The sequence below is a fragment of the Arvicola amphibius genome, chromosome 5 (genome assembly GCF_903992535.2).
Source record: "Arvicola amphibius chromosome 5, mArvAmp1.2, whole genome shotgun sequence".
NCBI classification, from domain to species: Eukaryota; Metazoa; Chordata; class Mammalia; order Rodentia; family Cricetidae; genus Arvicola; species Arvicola amphibius.
In genome coordinates this window covers 126,028,692-126,055,783 of record NC_052051.1, presented here as the reverse complement: position 1 = coordinate 126,055,783, position 27,092 = coordinate 126,028,692, and the positions used below count along the sequence as shown (strand labels likewise).

General features: G+C 40.9%; 1 protein-coding gene across 2 annotated transcripts in view; it reads right to left on the bottom strand.

Moving 5' to 3' along the window:
* Positions 1 to 27,092, bottom strand: part of Hsd17b4 (hydroxysteroid 17-beta dehydrogenase 4) — a 70,260-nt gene that overhangs the window by 6,379 nt on the left and 36,789 nt on the right. For both annotated transcript variants that reach the window (XM_038332213.2, XM_038332212.1), the window contains exons 12-22: positions 25,973 to 26,073; positions 23,654 to 23,890; positions 20,141 to 20,192; positions 17,030 to 17,101; positions 15,837 to 15,940; positions 14,251 to 14,316; positions 10,827 to 10,896; positions 9,565 to 9,671; positions 8,410 to 8,496; positions 5,291 to 5,377; positions 3,879 to 4,017 (exon numbers count right to left, since the gene is read on the bottom strand). In XM_038332213.2, coding sequence (XP_038188141.1) covers positions 3,879 to 4,017; positions 5,291 to 5,377; positions 8,410 to 8,496; positions 9,565 to 9,671; positions 10,827 to 10,896; positions 14,251 to 14,316; positions 15,837 to 15,940; positions 17,030 to 17,101; positions 20,141 to 20,192; positions 23,654 to 23,890; positions 25,973 to 26,073 — 1,122 coding nt within the window. The remainder of the gene's footprint in view (positions 1 to 3,878; positions 4,018 to 5,290; positions 5,378 to 8,409; positions 8,497 to 9,564; positions 9,672 to 10,826; positions 10,897 to 14,250; positions 14,317 to 15,836; positions 15,941 to 17,029; positions 17,102 to 20,140; positions 20,193 to 23,653; positions 23,891 to 25,972; positions 26,074 to 27,092) is intronic.

The following is a 27,092-nucleotide window of genomic DNA, read 5'->3' as shown; positions in this document are numbered from 1 at the left end:
ACTCTAAAGATTCAAGCAGCAAACAAATGACTTGGAAACATGTATCATGCATTTAGCATTACGATAAACTATACAATGGAAATTTCTAAGTGGAATTCTCTGTGAACAGGAATGACACACAATCCTCCACTCTTGCACGACATCATCAAGGTAGCAAAGCTCATGCACTGACTGTGCTTCCCACCCTCTGCTTGCAGCTGTCACCAACCCACGAGCGGCAGGCACACAATCTAGCCCAAACCCTGACCGACCACAGTTCTGCCATCACAGTGCATTTTCTCACTACAAACTGCTTTTCCTTCCCCATCTTGCCATTGTCACCATTCTCAAGAGCACAAGTTTAAAACCTCAGCTTTACCCCAGATGTCTTCATTTCTTCTGCTATTCGGACATAGAGTGCTCAGGGAAGTTCAGTGCTTTCACGTCCATCCTCTCCTCTCCATTACTATCCTGACTCTAACTTAGGTCTGCCTTTCTTCTAGTCTTTTCATACCCGTTCACTTCCAACCCAGTAGGGGCCATGGCACATAAATCCTAAACTCTTCACTGAATGACCGATTTCTCCATCCTCTGACGCTAAGCTCGTCGTTCCAGGCTCTGTCACCCGTGTTCCTCATGCACACATGCAGGTCTGTAATTCTGAATCTCAATTTTCAGCCTGGATATGTTCTCAATTCAGAATTGTTCTGATTTTAGAGACTCTGAACTAGAAAAGCTCCACCCCCAGAGGTGCAACACCGTATAAACAAGGATGTTACTTCTCCACTCTGACACTGGTGAAGCAAAGACAGTAATACCACCTACCTGGGTCAGACTTTGTTAGCAGTGAGTTGTAAGAGGGAAAAGTTCTCTACCTCCAAATCTTTCGGCTTCCAAATTTCAAATCAAAGTGACTGCTTAACTTTTCAGGCACAAACGATTCTGCAGGCTACCTGAAGCCTCCTGCTCACTCTTTCTTTGTTGTGTGGTGCTGGAAATAGAACCCAAGGCCTCCTGCACAGCAGGCATCCCCAGACCTAAGCCGCTTATTCTGCCAACTTTCATTCCTCTGACATTTACTGTTAACAGAATACCAGATTAGGACCAAATAGCTTACTAAACAATTTTTGAATGGTTTTAGGAATTAATAAAAAAAATATGACCATTGTTAGTAAAACGTTTCAATGGTACATTTCACCACCAAAGAAAAAGAGCATCATCTATACAGGAAACCTGCTGAACAGAAAACAAGCATCCATTTTTTGCTCCTCTAAAAGGACAGTGATCTCATCTCTCTGAACTGTGTCTCAGCTGATATCAGCAGTCTCTCTAGGACTAGACATAATTTGAATTTAAAAAAAAAAATCCCCCACTATACACACGCATTCTGCCCAGAAATGTGGTACTGCCAGAAAGGAAGAGGAAAGCACGGGTATGATCTGGGATCTTGGGCTGGAATGTGGCCCATCAGTGCCTACATGTGCTCAAGGACAAGACAGCACCCCAGAGCACACCTGGCCTATATACTCATTTCTAGTTCCTGTACCCTGTTTCTGGTATACCATGATATGGGCACTGCTGGGCAACTTACCAACAATATAAAACACACAATTCCTGGTACTTCAGCATTTGGCAAAACACCTTAAAAACTTCTTGTTGGGGGGAAAAAAAGTAGAGGCAAGATATTCCCTAAGGTAGCCTTTAAATATGTACTCTCTAGTGCAACGCAGGACTGCCACAAGGGATGCCTTCTACCATACCAAGAGGCCAAAAGAGATTTTCACTGCAGCCAAATACTGTGATTTGCCTCAGTTACACAAAGACTGGAAGGAAAACAAGAACCCCAAACAGTTTCACAGCTGTAAATGAAATCAAGCGGACAGACAGAGTCAATCGGAGCACAGAGGAGGCTGAGAGCCCTGTCGCTGCGTTCTTTGCTAGGTAAGTACCTGGGGACATGAGAAAACAGACAAGAGCTACGAAGAACTGATGGCGGGCAAAAACGAACAAGACTCCAACCATCTCACTTATTTCTAATGGAAATATAATGGGGAAAACTTTCTGTGTTACCAACAGGTAACTTCCCAACGTAAGCATATTATCTTCCAAATGAAATCTTAGTTGTTATTAACCACTTACATCATATTGCTGGCCCGCTGGCCTAGGTCAGTCACTTGTCTTCAGTGTGAACCCCTAGAGTCTATAAGGCCACCTTTGAGACCTGTGTGTTTAGCCTTCTCCCGTTCCTGCAGCACTCACCCTCTCTCACCAGCATCCTCACTAAGCCTGGGCTCTATAACTCAGCTTCCAATGTGCTCTGCCCATAAGAGGAGAGCTGATTTCCACCAAAGAGAAAAATGAAAGGGAAAAAAAAAGACAACAAGCAGTAGCAACTCTGCACATTCTGCTAACCTGTGACGCCAGCTCAGAAGTCCTGAGGCAGTGATAGCTCTGCATACTCTGCTGAACTCTGACACTAGCCCCCAGATACCAGAAGAAGGCATCAGACCTCTGGAACTGGAGTTACAAACAACTGTTAGCTGCCATGTGGGTTCTGGGAATTGAACCTGGGTCCACTGGAAGAGGAAGAGCAAAGTGCTCTTGACTGCTAGGCCATCTCTCCAGTCCCGTTCAGAGGCTTGTAGCAACCTAAACTACATGGGGATCTTATTTCCTCAGTTAGAAATGAAACTTAAAAGTCCTTTATAAATTTATGGGTGTGGAGTGGGGGGGGGGGGGCATCATGCCACAGCACCTGGATGGGAAAATTCCTTTTCTAAAAATTACCCTGTAGGCTGCTTTTCCATGTTACTATGGAGATTTAGTAGAAAAACGCTGCTAGACCAGAGAAAATATTGTGTCCTTAGGCTGCCAGGATGAAAACAAGGAGCAAGCAAAAGGTCCCAGGGAGTATTCACTGATAAGCCCACTTTCTCCCACAATCCTACAGCCGAGAATAAAGATAAGACCACGCAGCATGCAGAAGACCTGCAGACGTGCTTCACTCCTTTTAAATCTTACAACCTTTCTTTCCTCCAGAGACAATTATCACCTGGCCTCATGCACTGTCAGTCACTGGCTGGCTGAAATCAGGGATATGGAATGCGAAGAGTACTGACTGCAGACACGACAATAGAATCATGAGCTCACAGCAGCTGTGCTCATGCGCACTGGACTTCCGTAAGACTGGGCTAGTCAACGGTCAGTAGTGGATGGCGGATTCTCATGGAGTCCTAGCCCTCCCTGGGGAACAACTGGCTACTGACAGATACTGGAAGATGGGGGGACTCAGTCATGACTCCAGTTACCAGCCACTAAGGAGTGCTCCCCTGGAATGGATAGTTCCACACCCACGCTCACATGAATAGTGCTGGTTAAAGTCAGTGGGTCACAAAACAAAAAGATATGAATGTAGATGAGGAATTGACAGAAAGAAGGAGTGATTAACAGGCTGGGGTGGGTCAGAGTAATTAGAACATACTATATATGGCCGGGCGGTGGTGGCGCACGCCTTTAATCCCAGCACTCGGGAGGCAGAGGCAGGCGGATCTCTGTGAGTTCGAGACCAGCCTGGTCTACAAGAGCTAGTTCCAGGACAGGCTCCAAAGCCACAGAGAAACCCTGTCTCGAAAAACCAAAAAAAAAAAAAAAAAAAAAAAAAAAAAGAACATACTATATATGTGCATGAAATTGCCAAATAACATTTGTAATTTAAGAGAAAAAATACATGCCTTTGAATGTCCTGAGACCTATTAGCTCTCATGGAAAACAACAACAACAACAAAACCTATGTAGGTTAGATTTAAATGCTTTCAAAGGGACTATTATCAATTATAAAATATACTTTACCTCCATTAAAAGTTACCTTAGAATAATATAAAATCAGAAATCTTACTTACTCCACTTGGCTGCAATATTTCCACCTTTCGTGATATGCCATTCAAATACAGCATTGACTTTCTTTACCACCTCACGTCCAATGTCCTTAAGGCGGCGACCTATTTCCCCAAACACGAGAGCACTTTGAAGCTCCTCACCCTGACAAAGAGGAAATCGTATTTGAAAACTTCACAAAGAAATGATTACAAATACATAAAGAATGATTTTTTTTCCAGGTCATAGATAACACAGCTAAACTACTTTCTTCACACTAGGCTTATTTCGCACTTTCTTTGTATTATACAACCCAGAATTGTTTGCCCTACCAGAAAAATTCTTTTTCTTTTTCTTGACAGGGTTTCTCTGTGTAACAGCCCTAGCTGTCCTGGAACACGCTCTGTAGACCAGGCTGGCCTTCAATTCACAGAGATCCACTTGCCTCAGCTTCCCAAGTGTTGGGATTAAAAGCACGAGCCACCATCATGAACCAAGAAAATTCTATTTTACCATAATTTTAAAATAATATTTTAGTGTCTTAGGTAAAGTGCCTCCTGTAAAACCATGAGGTCATGACTTGAATCCCAAGCAGCCATGTCAAAAGCTGGGTGTGGTCATGCACGGCCTAACCCCAGCACTGGTCCAGCAAGGGACCTTGTCTAAAAATCAAGGGGGAGAAGAAACTGAGGAGGACATGTGATAACAACCTCTGCATGTGCCTGCAAGGTGAGTCCACCTGACCACGCCCCACACAAATTAATGAATTAAAAAAAAAAGAGGAAGCTGTGTACCTAGGTCTAATTAACTTCTCAAATAATCAAGTCCTCTGGTCTTCAGTTTTTGTTTCTAAAATAGTAGTAAATTCTATGAAGCGTTTAGTTATTTCTGGCTGTAAGACGTCATAGGTTTTAAGCTTAGATTATTCTCATAAAATATTAATTTTGTTTGTTATATAATAACATGATTTATGAAGGAAAAAGATAATGTTTGTGACAGTTTCAACATTATTAAGTTAATATTTTGGACACAAAATACAAATATTTTATCAAAAGCCTTAGTATTACTAAAATATTAATATTTTAATAAATAAGACATGATATTGCCTTCATATCTTTATACAAACCTTTAAATCAAGAAAAAAAGAATAGGTTACTTAACTTTTCACCTTTTATTCTCCAAATACTTTTCAAAATTTCTCATTAAAACTGAGCTAGACATTCATAAAGCAGACTATTTTCTCCTAAAGTAGCCCAATATTCTGCAAAGATTTTTGAAAGTCTAAGTTATCAAAATATTTTTCATTCCAATCAGTTTTAAATTATGTCATTTCTTCTAGAGGCTTCTCATAGCTTAAGGAAGTGGCCTGAAAATCCCAAAGTGGCATTAACTAAGGCTCGCACACAGAAGTGACTGGGTGCCAGACTTAGCAGCCTACCTTAGAAGGTGCCTGAGCTGAGACTCCAGATGAGGGCACAAGATCTACATATGCATTTGAAATGACAATGTCTCCAGTCTCTTGAACCTGAAGAGAAGTGGGGTAGGAAAGAAACAGTTCACGCTGACGGTTTACGGGTCCATCATGAAATGCTAGTCATTTTAAGGAAACCTCAGAGTTTTCTTTGAAAAAAAAAAAAAAAAAAACTAGAAAGCCAAATAAGACAAAAGGTCAATGATGTAAATAATAAAATAATAAACATAAATATTTTCTGAATTAATACAATTGTTACTAAGCCTGGACAGAGAGTCAACTGATGACTTTTAAAGGAAAAAAGAAAATGAAAAAAAAAACTATGATCAGGTCTCATCTTCCAAAATAGGAATCAAAGGAGCTGGAGCGATTGCTCAGTGGCTAAGAGCTTTCTGCTTCCTTCCTCTTCCTGAGGGCCCCAGTTCAGTCCCCAGAACAGTTTAGTTCCCAGCACCCACATTAGGCAGCTCACAATCATCTACAACTCAAGCTCCCAGAGATCTGACCCCTCTGACTTCTGGGAGCACCTGCACTCTCATGCACGTACACATAATTTAAAAACAATAAAACCAAATATTTTTAAAATCGGAATGCTAATTTAAATGATCTAGGATAGAGCCAGAGTCCTGGCATTTTGGAGATTTTCTTTTCCCAAGCCCAAGTGTCTTTTGAAGGGACCGAGGGTGAGCAATCAACTGTTGGAAATAGTAGAGGGTGTGTCATAATACCATGTGGAGCAAATGTGTCCTGTTAATGTAGGTTAAAACTGGCTAGGAACAGACGATGGTAAAATTATAACTCTGGGTCCTATTTTAAGTCAGATGCATACACAGCATAAAGTAAACATCCAAATAACCTTTAACACTTGCCATTAAAGAAACTCTCATTCCTCATCCTATATTTCAAATCATTCCAGTGAGTTTTCTTCCATAAGAACAATATAAGCCAGGCTTATAATGTTAGCACCCAAAAGACTAAAGCAAGAGAACTTCAAGTTCAAGGCCAGCCGAGACTAAGGAAGTATGTTTCTGTACAGGCTGTGCTATAGCCAAACACTGTCTCAAAAGGAAAAAGAAGGATTTACAGTGTAGACAAGTTTCCCAAAGTTAAGGTAGCAAGTGAAAGAACTTTGAACTTAACTAACTCCTTGACTACTTCCCTTCATCCTTAAAAGGAGGGAAAATACCTTTCCCACAATGTGTTCCTTTTAACATACAGATCCAGCGAAAAGCATAGACGCCGTTAAAAAAAAACCAAAATACACTTCAACAAATTGCTTTTCTGTAAGCACATGAGCATAGAGTTCTGAAACACTTGTTTTAAATGTTTCTTAAAATACACTGGAAAGGAGGGAGTCCCGGTAGGAGTCTTCTACGTCCCTGTAATTACTGGGGAAGGAGAAAATACTCTGAAAAGAGAAAGCATATTTAGAGCCATTTAAAATGGAAGAAGGCTTTACATTTAGGTTATTTCTCAGCTCCTTAAGTGCACAGAAAGTGCCATGTACTGTTCATGCTAGGACTGTGTGAAAATAAAGACCTATAACGTTTCATACAGTGCCGTGGTCCTCACATCTGTGTTTGTGTCTTTCTTGCTTTCTTCATGGTTCTAGGGATTGAACCCGGGGCACAGCAGATAAATGCTCTGTCACTGAGCTCCATTCCCAGCTCATTTGTGCACGTTAATTTTCAAGGAAGATTCTGAACTCGAGGGCCGACCATGGGCAACACCCTGGGTTTGATTCCCAGAACCCTGACTCCACCACCATTTTATGCAAGAGAGTAAGAAAACGAGAGAGCTGAAGAACAGGAGGCAAAGGTTTTAAGTGAAATAAGGTTTCAGAGAAAGCCAGGCTGTGTGCTGTCTGTGTAAGTGGGAGTGAATGAACGACAGAGTCTAAGGCGCTACCTGAGCTGGGCTTGGCAGTGCATGTGTGCAATGCCAGCCTTTGAAAGCTCTAATGGGACAGCCTGAGCTACAGGATAAGGCTGTTTAAATTATTTTTTAAAAAATGCGAGAGACTGTTTCTAAGGGTAAAGCCAAACTTACACTGGGGTCTTTAATACAGAAGAAAATTGCAAAATAAAACAAATGATTTCCCTAAACCATGAACGAGTTGTCAGCAGCAGGAAGGCATTAACACCACAGCAGAATTCTGCTAACTTACCAGTTCCTGAGGGAACAAACTACAGCAAAAAGAAACCCGGAGACTGAAGCTTTGGAGCCATGTGAAGCTGTATTTGTACCCTGCTCAAACACTGTCTATGGGGCCATCAGCAAGTCATTACCAACATCAAGGTCTTCTTAGGAACCTGGACTTTCTTCCATTTCAATGCAGAGTTGTTACCGAAAGTTGCTATTGAAGACAACAGTGCTTATAGCATCTCCATAAATAAAAGTGTTACTGTCACTGCTGGAGACTTCAGCCTGTTCTATGTGATACAGAGTGACGGACAGAAAACTATTAGCTGCGTAGCTGTGGCAACAAAGGCTGCTTTGGAATCTGTTAATAGTGAAACAGTTGAATGTCCTCTTAGTGCTTCTCTGGAGCATCACTATGTTTCCCTCGGAATTGGTTAAATCAGCAGAGGGGCACCTTGATTGGCTTGGCAATTATTAATTAGGCCCAGGCTCTATGATGCAAAATGTTAATTTATATACTTTTTGTGTGCTCAAGAGCACATGGTTTCTGCCCAGGGAAAAACTAAAGGCTCCATCCTCACGGTTCTCTAGAACACAAGTAAATATGCCTCTAACACAGCAAAAACTTGTCTCGGACGCCCTTCCTGGCAGACTAGCTACACTGCTGCTCTGGTTCTCTTGAGCCAGGCTGCAAGATCTTTCACAAGTGAGTGAGGGAAAATATTTAAAAGGTACATGAGGAATCTTAGTTCCAACTAAATGACAGCATTAACTTCAAGAGCACTTCAAGTTTCTTCTCCAAGATTCCTATAACTAACCACAAAAAATGCTAGCAGAGAACAAAATGACAGTGTGTGGTGAAGGTCACACAGGACACATCCAACCCTGTGACAGAGTGTGGTGAAGTCACACAGGACACACATCCCCAACTCTATGATGTATACCTTGGTTTGAAAATGAATTCTGTTTCCTTCCTTCCACATCTCAGTTTGAAGAGTTTGTCCAGGATACACTGGCTTGGCAAAGCGAACCTATTAAAATAAGAGTTTAAGCATTAAAAGTGTTTTTAAATGAAACTCTTCGAGTTGGGAGGGAAATTTCAGAGGTCTACATAAAAGAGAAAAAGTAGAGATTTAAATACATTAAGCTTCATAGAAGATACCAGAAATGTAGGAAATTAATAACGAAAGGACGCTGACAATCATGCACATCCATAATAAGCTAGTTCTTTTCTCTCAAAACAAGAAGCAGGGCTGGGAACATAGCTCGCTGGTGGAGAGTGCTTGCCTAGGTTATCTGATGTCCTAAATTCAATTCCCAACACTGGGAAAAGGAAAAGAAAAAGGCAGCACCAGTAAGCAGCATGTTCTTATGACAAATCGAAAACCAAAACCATATATTAGGTAGTGATACTGGCAGCCACCAGAACAATCTGGAGTCCAATGTGGTACTAATTATTCTGGGAGCTGAAGGCTCTGGTGAGCACACAGAAGAAAATATTTGCACATTTTAGAGCAGGATCATTTATGTTACTGTGTAAATCTATACACACATTACTGAACTAACAAAACTAATTGTGATTAAATAAAGCACCTGAAAATAATGAGTGTTATTAAGGTCCAGGCATCAGAACATTTGTCTCCACTCTGGCATGGAGAATAAACTAATAAATACTTGTAAAGCCATTTGACACTGTCCTAGCGCCTGTCAGGCACACATCTTTGACTTAGACAAAACTACTGCAGGCAGAGACAGTCTCCTTTGTTAATAACAGTGAGTGAACAGTAAAACCTTGAAATCAGCTTGTAAGCACAAACCTAAACACTAGGTCCCGTCAGAGCTGCAGTGTTGCTGTGAGAGACCAAACTCAGCCCCCTGACATCTTCTGTACAGCAAAGGCAGAGTTGCTGGACAGGGCGGTACACATCTTTAACCCCAGCACCCCAGAGGCAGAAGCAGGTGGAGCTTTGTGAGTTCCAGGACAGCCTGGTCTACAGAGCAAGTTCCAGGACAGCCAGGGCTACACAGAAAAATCCTGTCTTAACTCACTCCTCCCCGCCAAAAAAAAAAAAAAAAAAAGCTATGCCAGAGACATATACCTTAATCGCCTTGAATCTTGACACATCATTTTCTGCGAACCGTTGTAGAATATGCCTTGCCGAGAATCCAAAGGTACATAGTCCATGTAGTATGGGCTTCTCAAAACCTGAGAAAATTTGGAGAACTGTTATACACGAAAAATGCCTTATCTAAGTATATATTTAATTCAGCATTTTAATGTCTTTTAAACTGCAATTTTACGCTGAATTACATCATATACTAAGAAAAAGAACATGCCAGGAAAGAAGGCATCACCTTTATCACAGCACTACAGAGACAGGGGGAGGCAAAACTCTCTCTAAGTTCAAAGCCAGCCTGGCTTACATAGCAAGTTCCAAACTAGCAAACTAGCCAGGGCTACAGATTGAGACTGTTTACTTTAAAAAAAAAAGTTTTATAAACAGTACTTCATACTTCCTAGGGAAAAATTAAGATATAAATAACAAAAACTATTTTTTAAAAAATTTGGAAACACAAAAAACTTTTTCATTTTATTTATTTGAAACAAACCACAGTGAGTAATTTCATAAACCTATCTTTTTTATTGTTTTTATTGAGCTATATATTTTTCTCCATTCCCCTACTTTTTTCTCCCCTCCCCTTCTACCCTCTCCCCTGGTCCCCATGCTACCAATTTACTCAGGAGATCTTGTCTTTTTCTACTTCCTATGTAGATTAGATCCATGTATGTCTCTCTTAGGATCCTAAGTTCTAGGTTAGAGAACCTTGTCTAGCTTCTCTGGGACTGTGAGAAACTTGTAAGCTGGTTTTCTTTGCTTTATATCTAAAAGGCACTTATGAGTAAGTACATGTGATATTTGTCTTTCTGGGTCAGGGTGACCTCACTCAATATGATGTTTTCTAGATCCATCAATTTGTCTGCAAATTTCAAGCTGTCATTATTTTCTCTGCTGTGTAGTGCTCCACTGTGTAAATGTGCCACATTTTCCTATTCTACCTCTCTAACCTTTCAAGCTTTTCTTCTCCCCAGATGACCTGGCCCAGCTCATGACAGCACACATCCTTCCCCACTGCTTTACCCTAGGCCTACAACAGAGCAGCTTCACTTCACCTTCTGAACTTCAAGCAAACCACAGTCCATTTCCTGAACACTTCCTACTTTTCTTTAGCCTTTGAATAAATAAGAGAACTGTCTTTTAAATGCCATTGAAATTAGCAGTCGCAGGCAGCACTTCCTTTAAGTGTACTCTTAGTTAACTGAGCTAAGACTTTTCAGTAACTCACACAATTTACAACTCACCAGCAATGCTAGCAAAGCTAGGGTCAATGTGTAAGGGATTCCAGTCTCCACTGAGGCGGTACAAAGCAGCCTGCAGAGAAAAATTATCACAGTACTCAGTGTTTTCTGAAAAAGCATTAAGTACAGGACAGAAGGCACAGCCAACTATTGATTAAAATATATAATGTACATAAATCTAGACTGTGATCTAAAAAATAACTAATTTCTACCAAAACAAGATTACCTGTAACTTTAAGTTTTAATAAGGTCTTTCACTGTAATCAGTAGAGTGAGGGATAAAGCAGTGAGAAAGGAAAGCAAGAATTACACCCTCCCCCCCCCCATCCCCACCTAAGGGGAAACTCACAGAAGGGAATACCCAACCAAGATAGGTAAAGGGCTAAAGTCTCTTAGCCAATCAAAATCTATGCCAACTTTCTTAATGGGTTTTTTTCAATTTGAAGTCTGTAACATAGTACTGGGCAGACATATAGCTTCTCACAAACTTTCATCTTTACCAGCACAGTAAATCCTGAATATCAGCTCGTGCACAAAACAAACCAATAGCTTGCCAGTATGACTCAGTAGCTCAGACTGTCACACTACTGATTTACATAGGTAAGGCAAGAATAGCAGAAAAATGTAGGCAACAGCAGGAAAGCCATCATTTTCTGGTATTTAAACTGTGCAGTTTTCAAACTAGAGTGCTCTTCAGAACTGAAGGAGAGATTCGCAAGGCAGCTGGGTATGTAATGCGTCTTTACAAAAGCTTGTTACACTCTATGTCCGACCAGCCTCAGAATCTTTTCCTTATCAAGTCTGGTTTTGAGAAAAATTTTACTTTTCTGTGGCTCGGTATTTTTTACTGGAGCTATGTTCTTCTAAATACAAGATTTTATGTGTTAGAAAAGAAATGGCTATTTTTTTTTCAAGAGCCATACACAAACAGGAAACTATGCACCATCCACTACTGTGTATACAATGAAAAAAGACACATCTCAGGCCCACAAAGGGAAGTCATCAGACACGAGCTATATAATAGACTTTGGTTCCAGAGGGACCTGGATTCACATCCATTCCTATCACTGCTAAACAAGTTTCTCCACCAAGATAAGCCTCAAGCTAAGAGGACTCACTTTCAGAGAACAACTGGAGAAATTAAATGAGATAAAACTCATGGGTATTGCCTCCGCGAACATTAGCAATTTCTAAATCTTTTTACAAGACTTTAGCAACAGTGTAAGTGAACAAAGTCTCTTGTTAGCACTTGATTAGAGCCCTGTCTACACAGAGGACAAAGTGTGCGTGCCTGCGGAGGCAATCCCCAGAAAAGTGCGCATGGCTGCGGATGCAAACCCTGGAAAAGTGTGCGTGTCTACATGCAAGTTCCAGAAAGCATCTCTTTTGGAGAAGCAAAGACAAAAATATCCCCCAAGAGCTGCCTAGTGAATGAAAAGCACCAAGGGGGAATCTGAGGCCCTGTGAGATCCAGAAAGCTAAATATCTTTCCCAATCAAAACTTCTCCCTACAGTACTCCCTACAGCCATCCATTAAGGAGGTAGCAGACAGCATTTTGCTATGGAGAAAGGATGCCACAGCTCCAAAGTAGCAATCTTGGAAGCCAAGCCATCAGCCTTATGAAAGCCGTACACAGAGATGAACAGATTGTATAGCTTTAGAGGACTGCATCTCAGGGTGGTTCTCACTGCTGCTGACAGCTTTCTCTCTCCCCGTATGCTGGATCTTCCTGTCTTTCTCCCAACTACTCTCTGCCTAGCCTTTTAGTTCTTGCCCTCATTTTCATTTTTTTCTTGGATTTATTTATTTTTATGTGTGTGGGAGCTTGGCCTACATGTATGTCTGTGTACCACATGCATGCGTAGTGCTCACAGAGGCCAGAAGAAAGTGCTAGAGGAACTGGAGTTACAGAAGGTTGTGAGCCACCATGTAGGTGTTGGGAACTGAACCAGAGTCCTCTGGAAAAGCAGCCAGTGCTCTTAACCCCTGAGCCATCTCTCCAGTCCCTTTCATTTGCTATTCCATTGCTTTTTCTTCCTCAGTTTAACTTATTACTAAGTTGCGTTTGTTTTTAATTTGTCTTTCACCTCCCACGTGTCCTTAACAGCAGGGCTTCCCTGCATCCCTTTCAGCACTCCCACGGGGGTGGGGTGCATCATGTGTACTTTCTCTCCTGGAGCATCTAACACTGTGTGTCCCTTCTGCCCTTCCAGTCTCTAGCCTAGTTGTTGGTTTGCACTGGCTATTTCTTCAGTCATAGCTAGTTAGATGAAGTTCCTCCTTCACGCGGAATGTTCTTTTACAAGGATAGGTGGTTGATACAAACTTTTATTTCTCCATTTCTCCCCTGCTCTGGAGGAATCTGATGCCTATCTAGCTTCCTCTGCAAGATACTTCACCACTGTCTTTCAGTCCCTCAAGGTTATTTTCTTCATCTTTAAAGTCCAAAGATTTTACCAGAATCCCTCTCAGTGCTACTTACTGAAAATTAGCATTTCCTGGTCAATGTAAGGGACCCAGACAGTCCCATGAAGCATTTGTGATTATTTTCAATATTCAGCCCTGTAAAGAAATTGTCTAAAAGGGACACCAAAAAGACCTGGTTTTGAGGTCATATCTGCTTTTAATTTAGCACAGTAGGGATTTTAATAAGGAATTATCTTTTAATCGAAAGTACAACCTACTCAGTAACAACTGAAATCCTAACAGTGTAATTAGTGCTAGACTGTATCTGATCAAACTACAGCTTGTTTCTCATCCTCCACAATTACAATGCCTGGGGTTAAGAGCTGTTCCCTGTTTGGCCTTTTTACATCACTGAAAGAAAATCTTGATTCTTCATGAAACACTTGTTTTACTTGTATGGTCAAGCCAGCTACCAGTGAAGAAACTCTCCTATGGACATTTAAACAGCATATCTGAGAAGTGGCATTTGTAGGGCTAACACGGTACAGTTGTGCTTGCTTGCTGACTAAAATGTTACTATACAAAACCCAACACAGTTTAGGCTCTAATGGCACAATTTTTCCATTTCTTGCAAAGATCTGCCCATATACATTATCCTCCATTAACCACCAATGTAAATGTGACTTTGGCCTTCACATACCCTAACCCACACCCTGCCTTTGCCTCTCTGTGCTACTAGGCTTCCCCACCTCTTCCCTGCCAGCCTGAAAGCCCACATCTCTGAGGAGGGAACATCCATATACCAATCACCTTTCTGCCAAGTCAATCATTACTGGCAAACCTTTCTGCCTATCACTCAAAGGAGTGCCCTTCTCCAAGAACTTAGCAAAGTCTGGTGTTTCATGTTCCCTTGCTTGGAATAAGATGCCCAAGTTAACTCCACTAAAGGCACACAGAAGTATAGTATGTCCACACTCTCAACAGAGCAGTATCATCAGCCAGGAGATCAGCACTTCTCACCTGGTTCAATGAGGTGGTGTCTCTCAGTACCGCATCAGGAGGTCGTCTCGGTACAGCCACAGCTGCCTGAAATCAAAAGACATGTGTCAACTTAAATTATGTGATTCTCTAACAAAACTAACATCCCATAAACAACCAAGTGTCAACATAATAAACTCTGCAAACTGGATAAAAGGTTTATTATTTTATGTAAAAAAGAAAAATATCATTAAAAATTTCATGGCTCCTAGATTTTTATAAATTACAGTTTCCCTAAAATGACTCTTTTCAATATAAGAAATATTATCAGACCTATTGTCAGGTCACAGGGGACAAAAGACAGTTTTTCCTAGGTAAAAAGAAGATGACAACTTAAAGAATTAAACAATTTACATATTTTAGTTTGCCACGTTAACAAAATAATACATTTTATCAACTTTTTAAAATCTGATTTTTATTATTAATTACATGGGGGGTACACAGGAACGCAAGTGTGCATGGGGGTCAGAGACATCAGATTCCCCTGTAATTGGAGCCACACTGTATTGTATTCAAACAACCACACCAATTTTTTACTTATTTATGTAGAAATAAAATATCACCAGGGTGGTGGCGCACGCCTTTAATGCCAACATTCAGGAAGCAGAAGCCGGCAGATCTCTGTGAGTTCGAGGCCAGCCTTGTCTACAGAGCAATTTCCAGAACAGCCAAGGCTACACAGAGAAACCCTGTCTTGAAATACAAAGCAAAAAAAAAAAAAAAAGAAAGGGAGGGAGAGAGGAAATATCAACTGTGCCACAATTACATAATATTTTACAAGAAAGTCAACTTTCCTAATTATAGTGCTGATGATTTTTTACTATGAAGTATTAAGCTTAAATATCATCAAATTTGTTCCACAAATCCCAAAAACACAATCCTAAAAGGCCATGAGGAAAGGGGCTACTTCTACAGTAAGAGGTTGCTGCTTTTCAAAAGAGATTTTTAACTTATGTTTTAGTGGTGGGGGGGAAAAAAAGGAGAAGGGAGGGGGAGAGGAAAGCTGCTATAGAAAGACTCATTCAGAGCCTATTAAGTAAGCCTTAGAGGAGAGTGAAGGAAGCTGAGCACAGTGGCTCACTCCTACAACCCTGGCACCCCGGGAAGCTGAGGCAGGAGGACTACTACAAGTTTAAAGCCAACCTGCTCTGCTTCATCTGAAAAAAAAAAATCAAAAAGGGTGTGGGGCTGGAGAGAGAGCTCAGCAGATGGCATTTATACCACTCTTGCGGGAGACTCAAGTTTGTTCCCAGCACCCACCAGCCCTCTGATGCCTCTGCTTTCCCCAGACACCTGTATATATCCACACACAAACACATGATTAAAAGTGGAAAGACAACAGTGGTCACTAGATAGGAAAGGGGTAGTGGGAAGGAGTGCAGCGGCCTGAACCAGCCAGTGTGGACCAGGGCAGCAGGATGGCAGAAGGTCAGGCAGCATATATGGAGAATAAGTTCCAGGACATGTCAATGCTGTTTTCTGACTTATGTTTTGAACACATATACTGAGTTGCTGTAATATGCCCCATAAAAAATGTACAAATATTATACCTCAAAAAAGTGTCTTACTTTGAGTTTTTCTGATGTCCGTTTTCCACCAAAGCCCCCAGAGCCAACAACAAAGATAGAGAACTGATTATAACATATGAGCTCCTTCCCAGAATAGGAATGGACTAAAAAAGAAGAAAAAGGAAAAAAAGAATTATTACGCAAAGTATGTCTAGTTAATGAAGATAGGCTTAACACTTCCGTTAATAGCTAAAGGAATAAAATGTGGCCAATGCAAAGGTCAGCATCTACAGTGAGCATGGGGTGTGCCGAGTTCTACTGCCGTGTGCTACTCCAGTCTCTGGTGGTAGACAGAGCTACCCAGCCTTTCTCTGTGAACCGTGAGCTTACCGCTTAAATGCCCCAACTACCACCTACATCTCAAGTTTTATCTGCCACTAACATTTCAAACAATTCCTCGAGAAAATTCAAGCTACCACACTCAAACCCTGAAATATTGTCAGAGCACTGAGGAAGAACATAGGTCTTAAAGAGACAGGAACCAGGAATGGGGATGCCATCCTGCTGGTTCCGTTTACCACTCTTTCCCTAGGGAAAAGGGTGCCCGGTACAAAGAAGGTTCCTCCTGCCTCAGCCAACTGAGTGCTGAGATCATTATTCATGGCTTTTCATGCATTTTTACCTAAGATATTTCAACTTCCAATGTGTTTACTGGGGTGCAACCCCATGGTAAATCAAGGAGCACTGGCATGGTCCCCAGTATTTCCCTCAGAAACAACACATCAGACAGAGCTCTCAGTTCTGCTGTTCTTAGGAGCAAACTTCACAACTCAGATAAAATGCAGTTACAGTGTTTACACCATGAGTTCAACAGCTTTAAATGCAGTCTAGAAACCTAACTGCAATCTGCACTAATCGAGTTCCAAATAGGCAACACAGAAAAGAGCATCAGGAACCCAGCCCAGCTGCACCAACCCTACTGCAGTAGGCATAACTCTCCCTGTGATTTGAACAGGGACACACTTCTCACTTCTGTGCTTAGTTACGTTGTTTCACCCCAGTGACATGTCCCACCTGCTGTAGCTTTAGCCCCAGTCTACTCTGCCTCCTCCCTTATTTTCTTAAAAACCCTATGAAAGTTTAAAATGCTTACTTTGATCTCTTACACATTATAAAATTGGTCTCTGTGGTAAACTGTGCTACCTGCAAAGCCTATCACTCTAATGATATTATAACAAGTACAGATGCGTTACCGTCCATAACAATCACTATGCCAGATCCTTTATCCAGGATGTCAGCAACAACTGCTTCACATTTTAATTCTCCTAAAATTAAAGATAAATAATTACATTAAACATCAAGGAATTTACCACGGTTTCCACTTACTTCAGCAAAGCTAAAAAATTATGGTTTTAAATATTTTCCCTTAACTTCACACTAAAAAAAAGTGCAATTGTTTATACAAAACATAAAATACAGAACATTAAATCACTAAACTTAATGAATTACTAAATTTCTGATGTAAAATTGTGAAACATTAATATTTCTGATGTACTGTCTCAGACTAAATGAACAGACTAGAAATGTACTCTGCAATATCATGGACCAAAGCATGTACACTTTAAAAGCAGATACAACGCTCAAAGTTTTTGTAAAATATCAAGGTTTAAAGGGGCTACTTGCTAACTTCTACATTATATGATATGAAAAGACACCAAGTTCTCCTTTGTTTTTAACCACCTTATTACATATATATATATATATATACACAAAAATATATATACAAATATTCTAACATCAAAAATACATAAAATTATTGTGAAGGAGTACGTGTTCTCTCTCATCTGTGGTTCTTAGCTCCAAATCCTCAGGTATAAGTATACAACACGGAGTGATCACCACAAAAGCTGTGACGTATAAAGGAGTGATGGGGAGTAGGGGACGGGAGGAGATTAGCAGAATACAGGTGATATAAAGTGGGAAATGGAATAATGAGGAAGGGGTTCCAACTTCAGAAAATGGAGAGAGGTCAATACAGAAGGAGGAGGGGCAGAAGAGGGACAAATAGCACCAAGGTTGTTCGATAAAAGCCTCAAGGCACCTGACTATTTCCTATTTACCTAAGGTTATATACACTACATATACATGTATGTACTTACACATATAAACACATGCAAAAAATGCTAACAATGCTCTACACAAGAACCATAAACTATCCCAGCACTTGGGAGGCAAAGGCAGGTGGATCTCTGTGAGTTCAAGGCCAACCTAGTCTACAGGGAGAGTTCCAGGGCAGACTTCAAAGCTAAATAGAGAAACCCTGTCTCAAAAACTATTTTAAAAAAAGAAAAAGGAAGAAAAAAACATAAAATAAGAAAAATTCAAGAATCCTAGTACTGGACACAAGAAACCCTTTCTGAATGGTTGGTCAGAGTAGTTCAAGTAGCTCCCAAAACAATATATATTATTGAGGTAGCCCTTGGTTGCTTCGCAGGGGTTGAAAGTGGTGCCCTATTGCTGAAAAATACCCCCACACACTTAGGGCCTATGATTCAAATGATTTGACCTGTCCCTAACCTGCACACCTTTTCCTGCATCCTAGTTTCTATGGTTCTAGAAAATGCAAATTGCTAAGGGAAGGACGCAATTAAAAAGTTCTACGCAGATGTAACACCTATAAACCATGGCAATTGCCAGCATGGCAGGACATGCACAAAGGTGCACTCAGGGTGCTTACAGTTGAAGGGCGGTAACCAGCAGCTGTCTGATTGGACTACGGATCACTCAACATAGGGAAATCATATCTAGTACTGGAAATCTACCCAGCTTCCTGGGGCTAGTGAAGTCATGGGTATTAGAAAAGAATCTACTACCCCAATTTTTCTAGACCAGCATAACTCCTTATTACATTCTAAATATTATTCTTAAGCCCCCAGGCAAGTGTAGCTCCCACCCTTCATCAAAGAAGCCTCTCTTTGTAGCAAATGAAGGTGAGCACAGAAAACCACGACTGCACACAATGCACAGACAAATAGATGATGGGGATCTAAGCCCCAATAATTACATCTGCATCACATGATCAAGAGATCATGGGAGACCCCGCCCCAATGGAAACATCTACATGACAACTCCTCCATCTCTGGCTCAAGGAACATCATGAAGGACAGGGCACAAAGACTGAAAGAGGCAGAAGTTCAGGAACTCTCCTATGAAACTATCTCTCCTAGATATGACTGAACAAATAAGAGCAGAGCAATGGCACATGTTACATAGCTAACATATCAATGGACATGTTAACATGGAGGGAAGTAAAGTCCAGAGAGTACCACTCTTTGACAAAGAACTATAAACAATTATTGACTGTTAAGGAGGAGAATTATACTTTCTCAAGGGTGAGTCCTTTTACTGGATGTCCAATAAGAGGGTAATCCCTTAAATCATATACACACAAACAACAAAAACTATCTCAGCAGTGTATATATATATATACACATACATATGTAACAATAGTCAAAGAAAAAGGCTATCAACTTGAAAGTCAGAAAGCATGAGAGAAGTTCACAGGAAGGTAGCTGGAGGTACTAGAGACCTGAGGGGTAAAATAATTTTGTTGCAATTAAATATGTATTTTAAATGAAAAATGAAGCTGGGTATATCGTACAGTCAGCAGGGTGCTGCCTACCATGCAAAGACCCTTGGTTCCATCCTGAACACCACATATACCTTGTGTCGTGGTTCAAGTCTTAATCCCAGTAATCAGAAAGTATAAGGAGGAGGGTCAGAAGTTCAAGGCTATCCTCTGCTATGGAAAAAGTTGAAGGTCACCATGGGACATGACAGGCCTATCTCAAAAAAGGATGGATAGACGGACAGAGGGGGCAGACAGACAGATGGATGAGAGGAACAAACGGACAGATGGAATGAACACACGGACGGACAATAGACAGATAAGCTTTGGTGAACATCCAAAGGATTCCTGAGAAAAAAAAAGTTATTAGGTAGGTTTGGTTTTCTTCTCTTCCAAGGGAATAGGGAAAAATTACAAAAGCTGCATCTTTGAGCATTGTTTGCTTTATGCAAATTAATATTAAGATAAACAACCACGGGAACCATAACTGATACACACTCATAATGGTACATATGTCACTATAGACAAACTGGTACTAAATCAATAATTTTACTGTTAGTGGAAGACAATTAGGGATCAGTATAGGTACTGGTTAACGTCATCTACTCTAAGGTTACATGGACGCTTCGGATATCTTGTTGGGTTGGGCTATGCTAGTTTAACACAACAGATTGGCTTGGGAGGTTAATTGGAAAATTAAAGCATAGTATTAGGGAATTAGTTAACATAAACTCACCTGATCGAGGAAGCGGTTTATACAACTCCAAGTATTGCTCCCCATGAAGAACCTATGTTACGACAAATGCAATCTTATTAGCGGACTTTCTGGTAGCAGTGTCTACCCATGAGTACTGCTAAGCACGATGACATTTTACAATCTACACAGCACGTCAGCATTCCTCCTGTCTCATCTGTTCAGTAACGTGTTCACTTCTTAATCATGCAATGCAGAAATAATTAACATGCCAGCATAAAGACAAAGAGATCTTTTGGAGGAGAAAAGATAAACCTGTGTTCTTCGAATCCAGGGATCCTTACTGATTCTACTGATTTACCAATGGAGCCACTCAAATCAGGCTCTGTTCCAAGGACTTATAATAATGCCTAGGACATATTGGGCAAGTAAGTATCCACTCAGTAAAAATGAACCAGTAAGCCAGGGCTGGTAGCTTCAAGTCACACAAACTGAGCAGAAATGACTCAACTAAAACAGAAAGATAAACCTTACAAGCATATCCAAAGACAAAATCAGCAACATTCCCTCTGTGTGTCTCGGAGTAGAAACCAAGCACATTGCAAGGAAAAAGCAACCTGAGCTCAGCACAGCAGAGCGTCACATGCAAGGAAACCTGAGTGGAGTCTCCACACCCAAGTGCCTGCACCACCAACAGCAGGACAGCTCTCCAGGCTTCCCACATCCAAGTGCCTGTATCTACCAGAGCAGGACAGCTATCTAGGCTTCCCCAAACACAGAAGGAAGAGAGTGGAGCTGGAGTGAGTGCCTTCCTCACTGTGTCACACTGCCTTGAAATCCAAAGCTAGGAAAGCTAAGAAACAGATCTCCAGATAGCTCTCATAGAAGGTAAACATCTTACCTGATTCAGCATATAACATGGCAGAGCGATTAAGAAAGCAAAATGACCAGCACAGGTTTCCAGGCTTTTATCTAATGTTATCAAACATTCTAAGAAAAGAAGCTACCATTACTCCAACAGGAAAGTCATCAGCAATGGGCTCATCAGGTCAACTGCACAGAAACCTGTTCATAGCTCTGATTCATTAACTATTGCTAGACTCAGCTCACACCTACATAAGGAACTAACACAAACCCTAGGTCAAGTTAATTTTAAATTATTTCTTCCTTCTTGAAATACTTCTGTCTTCTTTAATGGCACATTGCTAATGTCATGGGCCATCCTACCCAAATTTTTTTGCTAGTTTTTCCACGTCTCTTCAACCTCTAAATACTTCAGAGGCCCTAAACCCAGGTGTCTTCTCTACCTAAATTCGCAGCTTAGGTGACTTTAGCTAATCCCACACTTTTAAACATTGCCTGAATGTGGAGGATCCCTTACCATTCTAGACACAATCAACTATGCCTTCTTTATCGTCACTTAAATAAGTACCAGACAGGTCAAGCTGATCCAAAACAAACTGCTGACCATCCTCCCTTAAAACAAGTATGTGAAGACTGGAGAGATGGCTCAGTCAGCAAAGTGCTGGCCATAGAAGCACGAGGGCTGGAGTGTGCCCAGAGCCCATGTAGAGGATCCAGACGTGGTAGTGAATGATTGTAATCACAATGCTGAGGGTGAACACAGGCAGATCCCAGTGCATGCCGCCAACCATCCTAGCTAAATCAGCAAACTCTAGAACAATGAGACCCTGTGATGTGGGATTCCCCTCTGTATGCTGTGAATACCATTGGTTAATAAAGAAACTGGCTTGGTCTGATAGGGTAGAACAGAGCTAGGTGGGAAAACTAAACTGAATGCTGGGAGAAGGAAGGCAGAGTCAGAGGAGAAGCCATGTAGCCCCGCTGGAGACAGATGCTGGGAACTTTAACCAGTAAGTCACAGCCACATAGCAATACACAGAGTACTAGAAATGGGTTAAATTAATATATAAGAGCTAGCTGAAAAGAAGCTAGAGCTAATGGGCTAAGCAGTGATTTAATTAATACAGTTTCTGTGTGGGTATTTCGAGGCTGGTAACCAGGACGAACAAGCAGCCCGCTTACAACAATCCTGTCTCAAAAACAAGGTAGACAGCACCTGAAAAATGGCTATGGCCTCTGTGTGCCCATATACATGGTACCAAGATGCACATGTACACACTACAGAAAAGGTGTGTGTGCAAAGCTATGAATGACAGAACATGCCTATAATTCTAGCACTCAGATGGCTGAGACAGGAAGACTTCAGGTTAAAGGTCAGAACAGGGATATATACCATGCAGGAGAAGGTATACAACTATATGACTATATATTATGATATATACTATGATATGCAAATACTATATATATTAGCCATATACTAATAATTATACATACATCTGGACATAATTATATCTACAAAATTTCTGTTGTTTGTAACACCTTCTGCCTTACATTTTTTTTGTCCTTTTATTTACAGCTTTTGCTTAGATTACTGAAATCAATTCTTTAATAGTTTCTCAGCTTCTCCACTTGCCTCTCATACCCTTCTCCACACAGGAAGATTAAGTCAGAAAGTGGTGCACATTGCTCCTCAGTTTAAAGGACCACAAGCTACTTCCCATGCTCATCGAGAACACCAGCTGAAGGGAAGCTAGACATTCATGCCCACCCCTAGCCATGGAGCTATTGGCAACTGTTAGGGGCTGGGAATAGGGGAGACAGATTTCTCCAAGAGCATGGCCCTGGTAGATTGACCAGGCTTCAGTTGAAGACCACACAGCCAACAATATGCGGCCAGCACAAATCCGTCTTGTTAGGCTTTTAAAAAGACACAAAGTTGGGTAGATAAAGACTGGGAGGTGAATCTGGGAAGGGTTGGGGTTGGAGGAATGAATATGACCAAAGCACGCCGTATTAAGCTCACAAAGAACTAAGAAAAAAATTAAAAAGAAAATCTTATGGGGCAAAAATTAGTATAAACTAAAATCCTTATAGTTGCCACAAGGTTTTCTTCTCATGACAGCCTCAAATAGACCCTCTCTGCACTCTACCATTAAGACTGATGCCTTGCTGTTCCAAAACCAGTCAAGAACATGCTGCCCTGGGGCCTGTTTATGCTAGAGATCCTTCCCCCAGGTAACTAATGGGTGTTCTCCTTCATCACTATCATGAGGTGAAATTTGCCTATCCACTCTATGGATGAAGAAGCCAAAGCCTAGAGCAGCTACTTACAATTACAGTAATAAGTAAATGGCAGAGAGAGGAGTAACATTATTCTAGGATTGCAGGTCTATATGTAATTATTTTCTTCTTAGAATTTTAAATTAACTCTACCCTCTTATTCATGAAAAGAAAAATCAAGAGATAAACTAAATCATTAATCCTAAGCCAACCACCAAAGTCAGTTTATATAATATATGTGTGTGTGTGTGTGTGTGTGTGTGTATGTGTGTGTGTTTGTGTGTGTATGTATGTATGTATGTATTCATATTATGTACAAATTGCGGATGTAATGTTTAATAATATAGTATGAGATATTTATCAACAACATTTAAAGAAACAGTACAAATAAAAGTTTCTTAGTAGACATACCTTTGAAAACTCTATTGACAGCCCAGGAATCTCTGCTAGCCCTCCATTCATCATGGACTTCTGAGCAATAATAACACCAAAGGTGGGCAAACAGGTGAAGTCAGCACTTCCTTCATACACAAACTTCAAATCCTCCGGATTCTTGACAGAAGCTCCTACGCCAAGGGCATACATAATACTCTCCAGTTCCGAATACGAAGAGGAGAAGGAAGGAAGCTTGTGGCCAATAGCAGCAGCCTAAGAGAAAAACAGGAAAACTATTGCCCTCCACATTAGCATCCATGGCCCCAACTTCAAATCATAACTATAAGGTAGCAATACTCTCAGGCTCAAAATCAGATTTCTAACTTATAACCACAGCTTCCTGGGTCAAAAACTACCAGATCAATCTGTAATAGATGATTTCTTTCTCATCTACTACACTTCTTTTTTTTTCCTTCTAATGAAAATAGATCTTTTTTTCTCACATAATATACCCTGACTAGTTTCCTCTCCTTCTACTCCTCCCAGTTCCTCCCACCTCCCCTCATCTGATCCACCCCTTTTGTCTCTTGTTAGAAAACTGGCTTCTATAAAATAATAACAAAGTAAAATATAATATAATAAAATAAAACAAAAACTAACATATGAACTAGGACAAAACAAACAGAAGGAAAAGCCCAAGAAACAGACACAGAGACCCACTTATTTACACACTCAGGAACACCATTAAAAACACTAATATGGAAGTCATAATATCTATGTGAAGGACCTATAGGCTAAAAAAGAGAAATACATATACATATATATAATAAAAATTAGCTTTCTTATATTAGTTTTACATATAATAAAAATAAAACTTTATGTGTATATATTAATATATATATCCTGACCTGACATTCCATCCACTGAACAGTCAACTGACAAATATCCCAGGGAGAGCTAGAACGCTCCTCATACCCCTGTCCCCTACAGTGAAGCACCTGGCTAACAACCATGTCAATATTCTGTAATACAGTTCATCAATGCTGTCCCTTAAAAGATCTTGCCTAGTGGACCAAATGAAAAAATGGAAAAGAACCATCAAAACAAAGATTCTTTCCCAAAACGTTATAAAAATTATGACTTAAAGAGGGTTACTAATGTCCAAGAAAAAAGACACTTGTCAAACTGAAGGAAAACTGCAAAAAAGAAAGTTATATTTTAATGTTCAGCCTGTATGTGTTCATTCTATCTACGTTTAGGGCATAGTTTACAATAAGCCACTTATTTAATTTTGTTAAAAAGTTTGGAATTATTGAACACTAGATCCCAAGTCGTGGCTGACTGACAGGAGCACCACACATGAACTTTTATCAGCAGTAGAGGGAATGGCTTTCCCTCTCTTCCATCCACTGTCTCCCTGGGTTGCTTTTCAAATAGCAAGGAGGATGTCGGCTAGTGATGTAGGATGTCTTTGTGTGTGTGTGTGTGTGTGTGTGTGTGTGTGTGTGTTGTTTTTATTGGCTAATGAATAAAGTTGCTTTGGCAATGGCTTAGCAAAGTAAAGTCAGGCAGGAAATTAGAACAGATATAGAGAGAGAGTAGGTGGAGTCAGAAAGACGTCATGTAGCTGCCCAAGAAGCAAGAGGTAACAAACCACAGCCTTGTGGCAAAATATAAAATAATAATATAAATAGGCCAATTTAAGATACTAGAGCTAGCTAGAAATATGCCTAAGCTATTGGTCAAGCAGTGTTGTAATTAATATAGTTTCTGTGTGATTATTTGGGTCTTGGCAGCTGGAACATGAAAGAGCAGTCTCCTACAACAAGCTGGCTAACACATCAACTGGGCAACTAATTTGATTAATCACAACCCCAAAGAAAAACTATCAAAAATTACATGCAATACTATACCCCTGAAAACAGAGAAAAGCTTCCAGCTCCTATAGTTATCACACAGAAATGCCCAGGACAGAAGCTGAGCTGATACCTTCCACTCTCCTATCCCAGCTCATACACCAAGAAGAGCTTTGGGAAACAATATCCAAATCCCCTCCTCTCCTCTCAAGACAGACCTCCATCAAAGCAAAAAGCATGGTCAAGCCCAGAAAAATCTCAGAGGAAAGGTGGAAAAGACGAAGAGTTATCCGGACAGCTTCAGAACTGACTTCAAGCCACATGCTCATGCGGTCATCATGAATTCCTTATGTGTTAAACTTAGCCTTATTCCAAACAATAATAAACGGTTTCTGAGGACACACAACTGACAGAGTGACTATCTCCTAAAGAAAGGCTAAAAGGAGGAATTGGGGGAGGATGAGTCAGTAGGTGGGCTTCAGGCATTCCCCCTACTTACAAATCCTGATGTGGCAGCAGATACCACATGACTTGTATGGTTTTGTGAGACTCCTTCTGAATCTATTTTATGTAAAACTTCAAGTATGCCACTCGTTGATTCTACAATAAAAAAGATAAGAAAAGATAGAGTTTTGCTGTGAAATCTGAATAAAGAAAACTGCAATATGCAAGAGAACACCCACAGTACACTTCCACGGATGCTCCCATTCCAGTGGATGGCCCCACACCCATGACACTGAACTAAACGGGTTACTAAAACAACAAAAAAGAGGATATGAAGTGAGAGCACAGAAGGTGGATACGGGAGCAGTTAGAGGATGGTGTGGGATGTATATAATCAAAGCACATTGTACACATATATGAACTTTTCAAAGAATTAATTTAAGATATGTTTTTAAAAGGATTCCACATAAGCTGGATTGTACTCGGTGGTACAGTGCCTGCCAAGCATGTCCAAGAGCCTGGGTTCTACCCTCAGCTCCACAAAAAATAAATACATGTAAAATGGTCTCTGCCTCAAAGGAACTTCACATGCAGTTCGTAAGTAAAGCAGGAAGAACATTTACATGAGATGCTCGCGTGGTAGTTCAGCTAACAGAAGAATGACACAGCCCAGAATATTTGGGACTATCCTGCTGAGCATTTGGGGTCCGAATTTTTCTAAAGAAGTCCTAAAATGACATATAAGTGACAAAAGGAGGAGGACATGGGAGAAAAGAGAGAATAGCAAAGACAACGAGCTGAACCAAAGCCACATCTATAACTAAAGGAGAGAGCTAGGCCTAAGCAAAAGAACCAGAACTTCTAGGGCAACAACTGCATCAGATTACGAACATGTGGCCAAAGGCTGGAGAGATGGCTCTGAGGATAATAGTGCACACTGCTCTTACGGAGGACCCGAGTTCAGTTCCCAGCGCCCACATGGGGAGTTCACAACCTAGAGTTCCAGCTCCATGACATCGGACGCCCTCTTCTCAGCTCCAAAGGCACCTGCACTGATGCACACACACATGCGCGCACACGCGCGCACGCACACACACACACACACACACACACACACGCATGCACACGCGCACACGCATGCACACGCGCACACACACACACACAAACACGCGCAT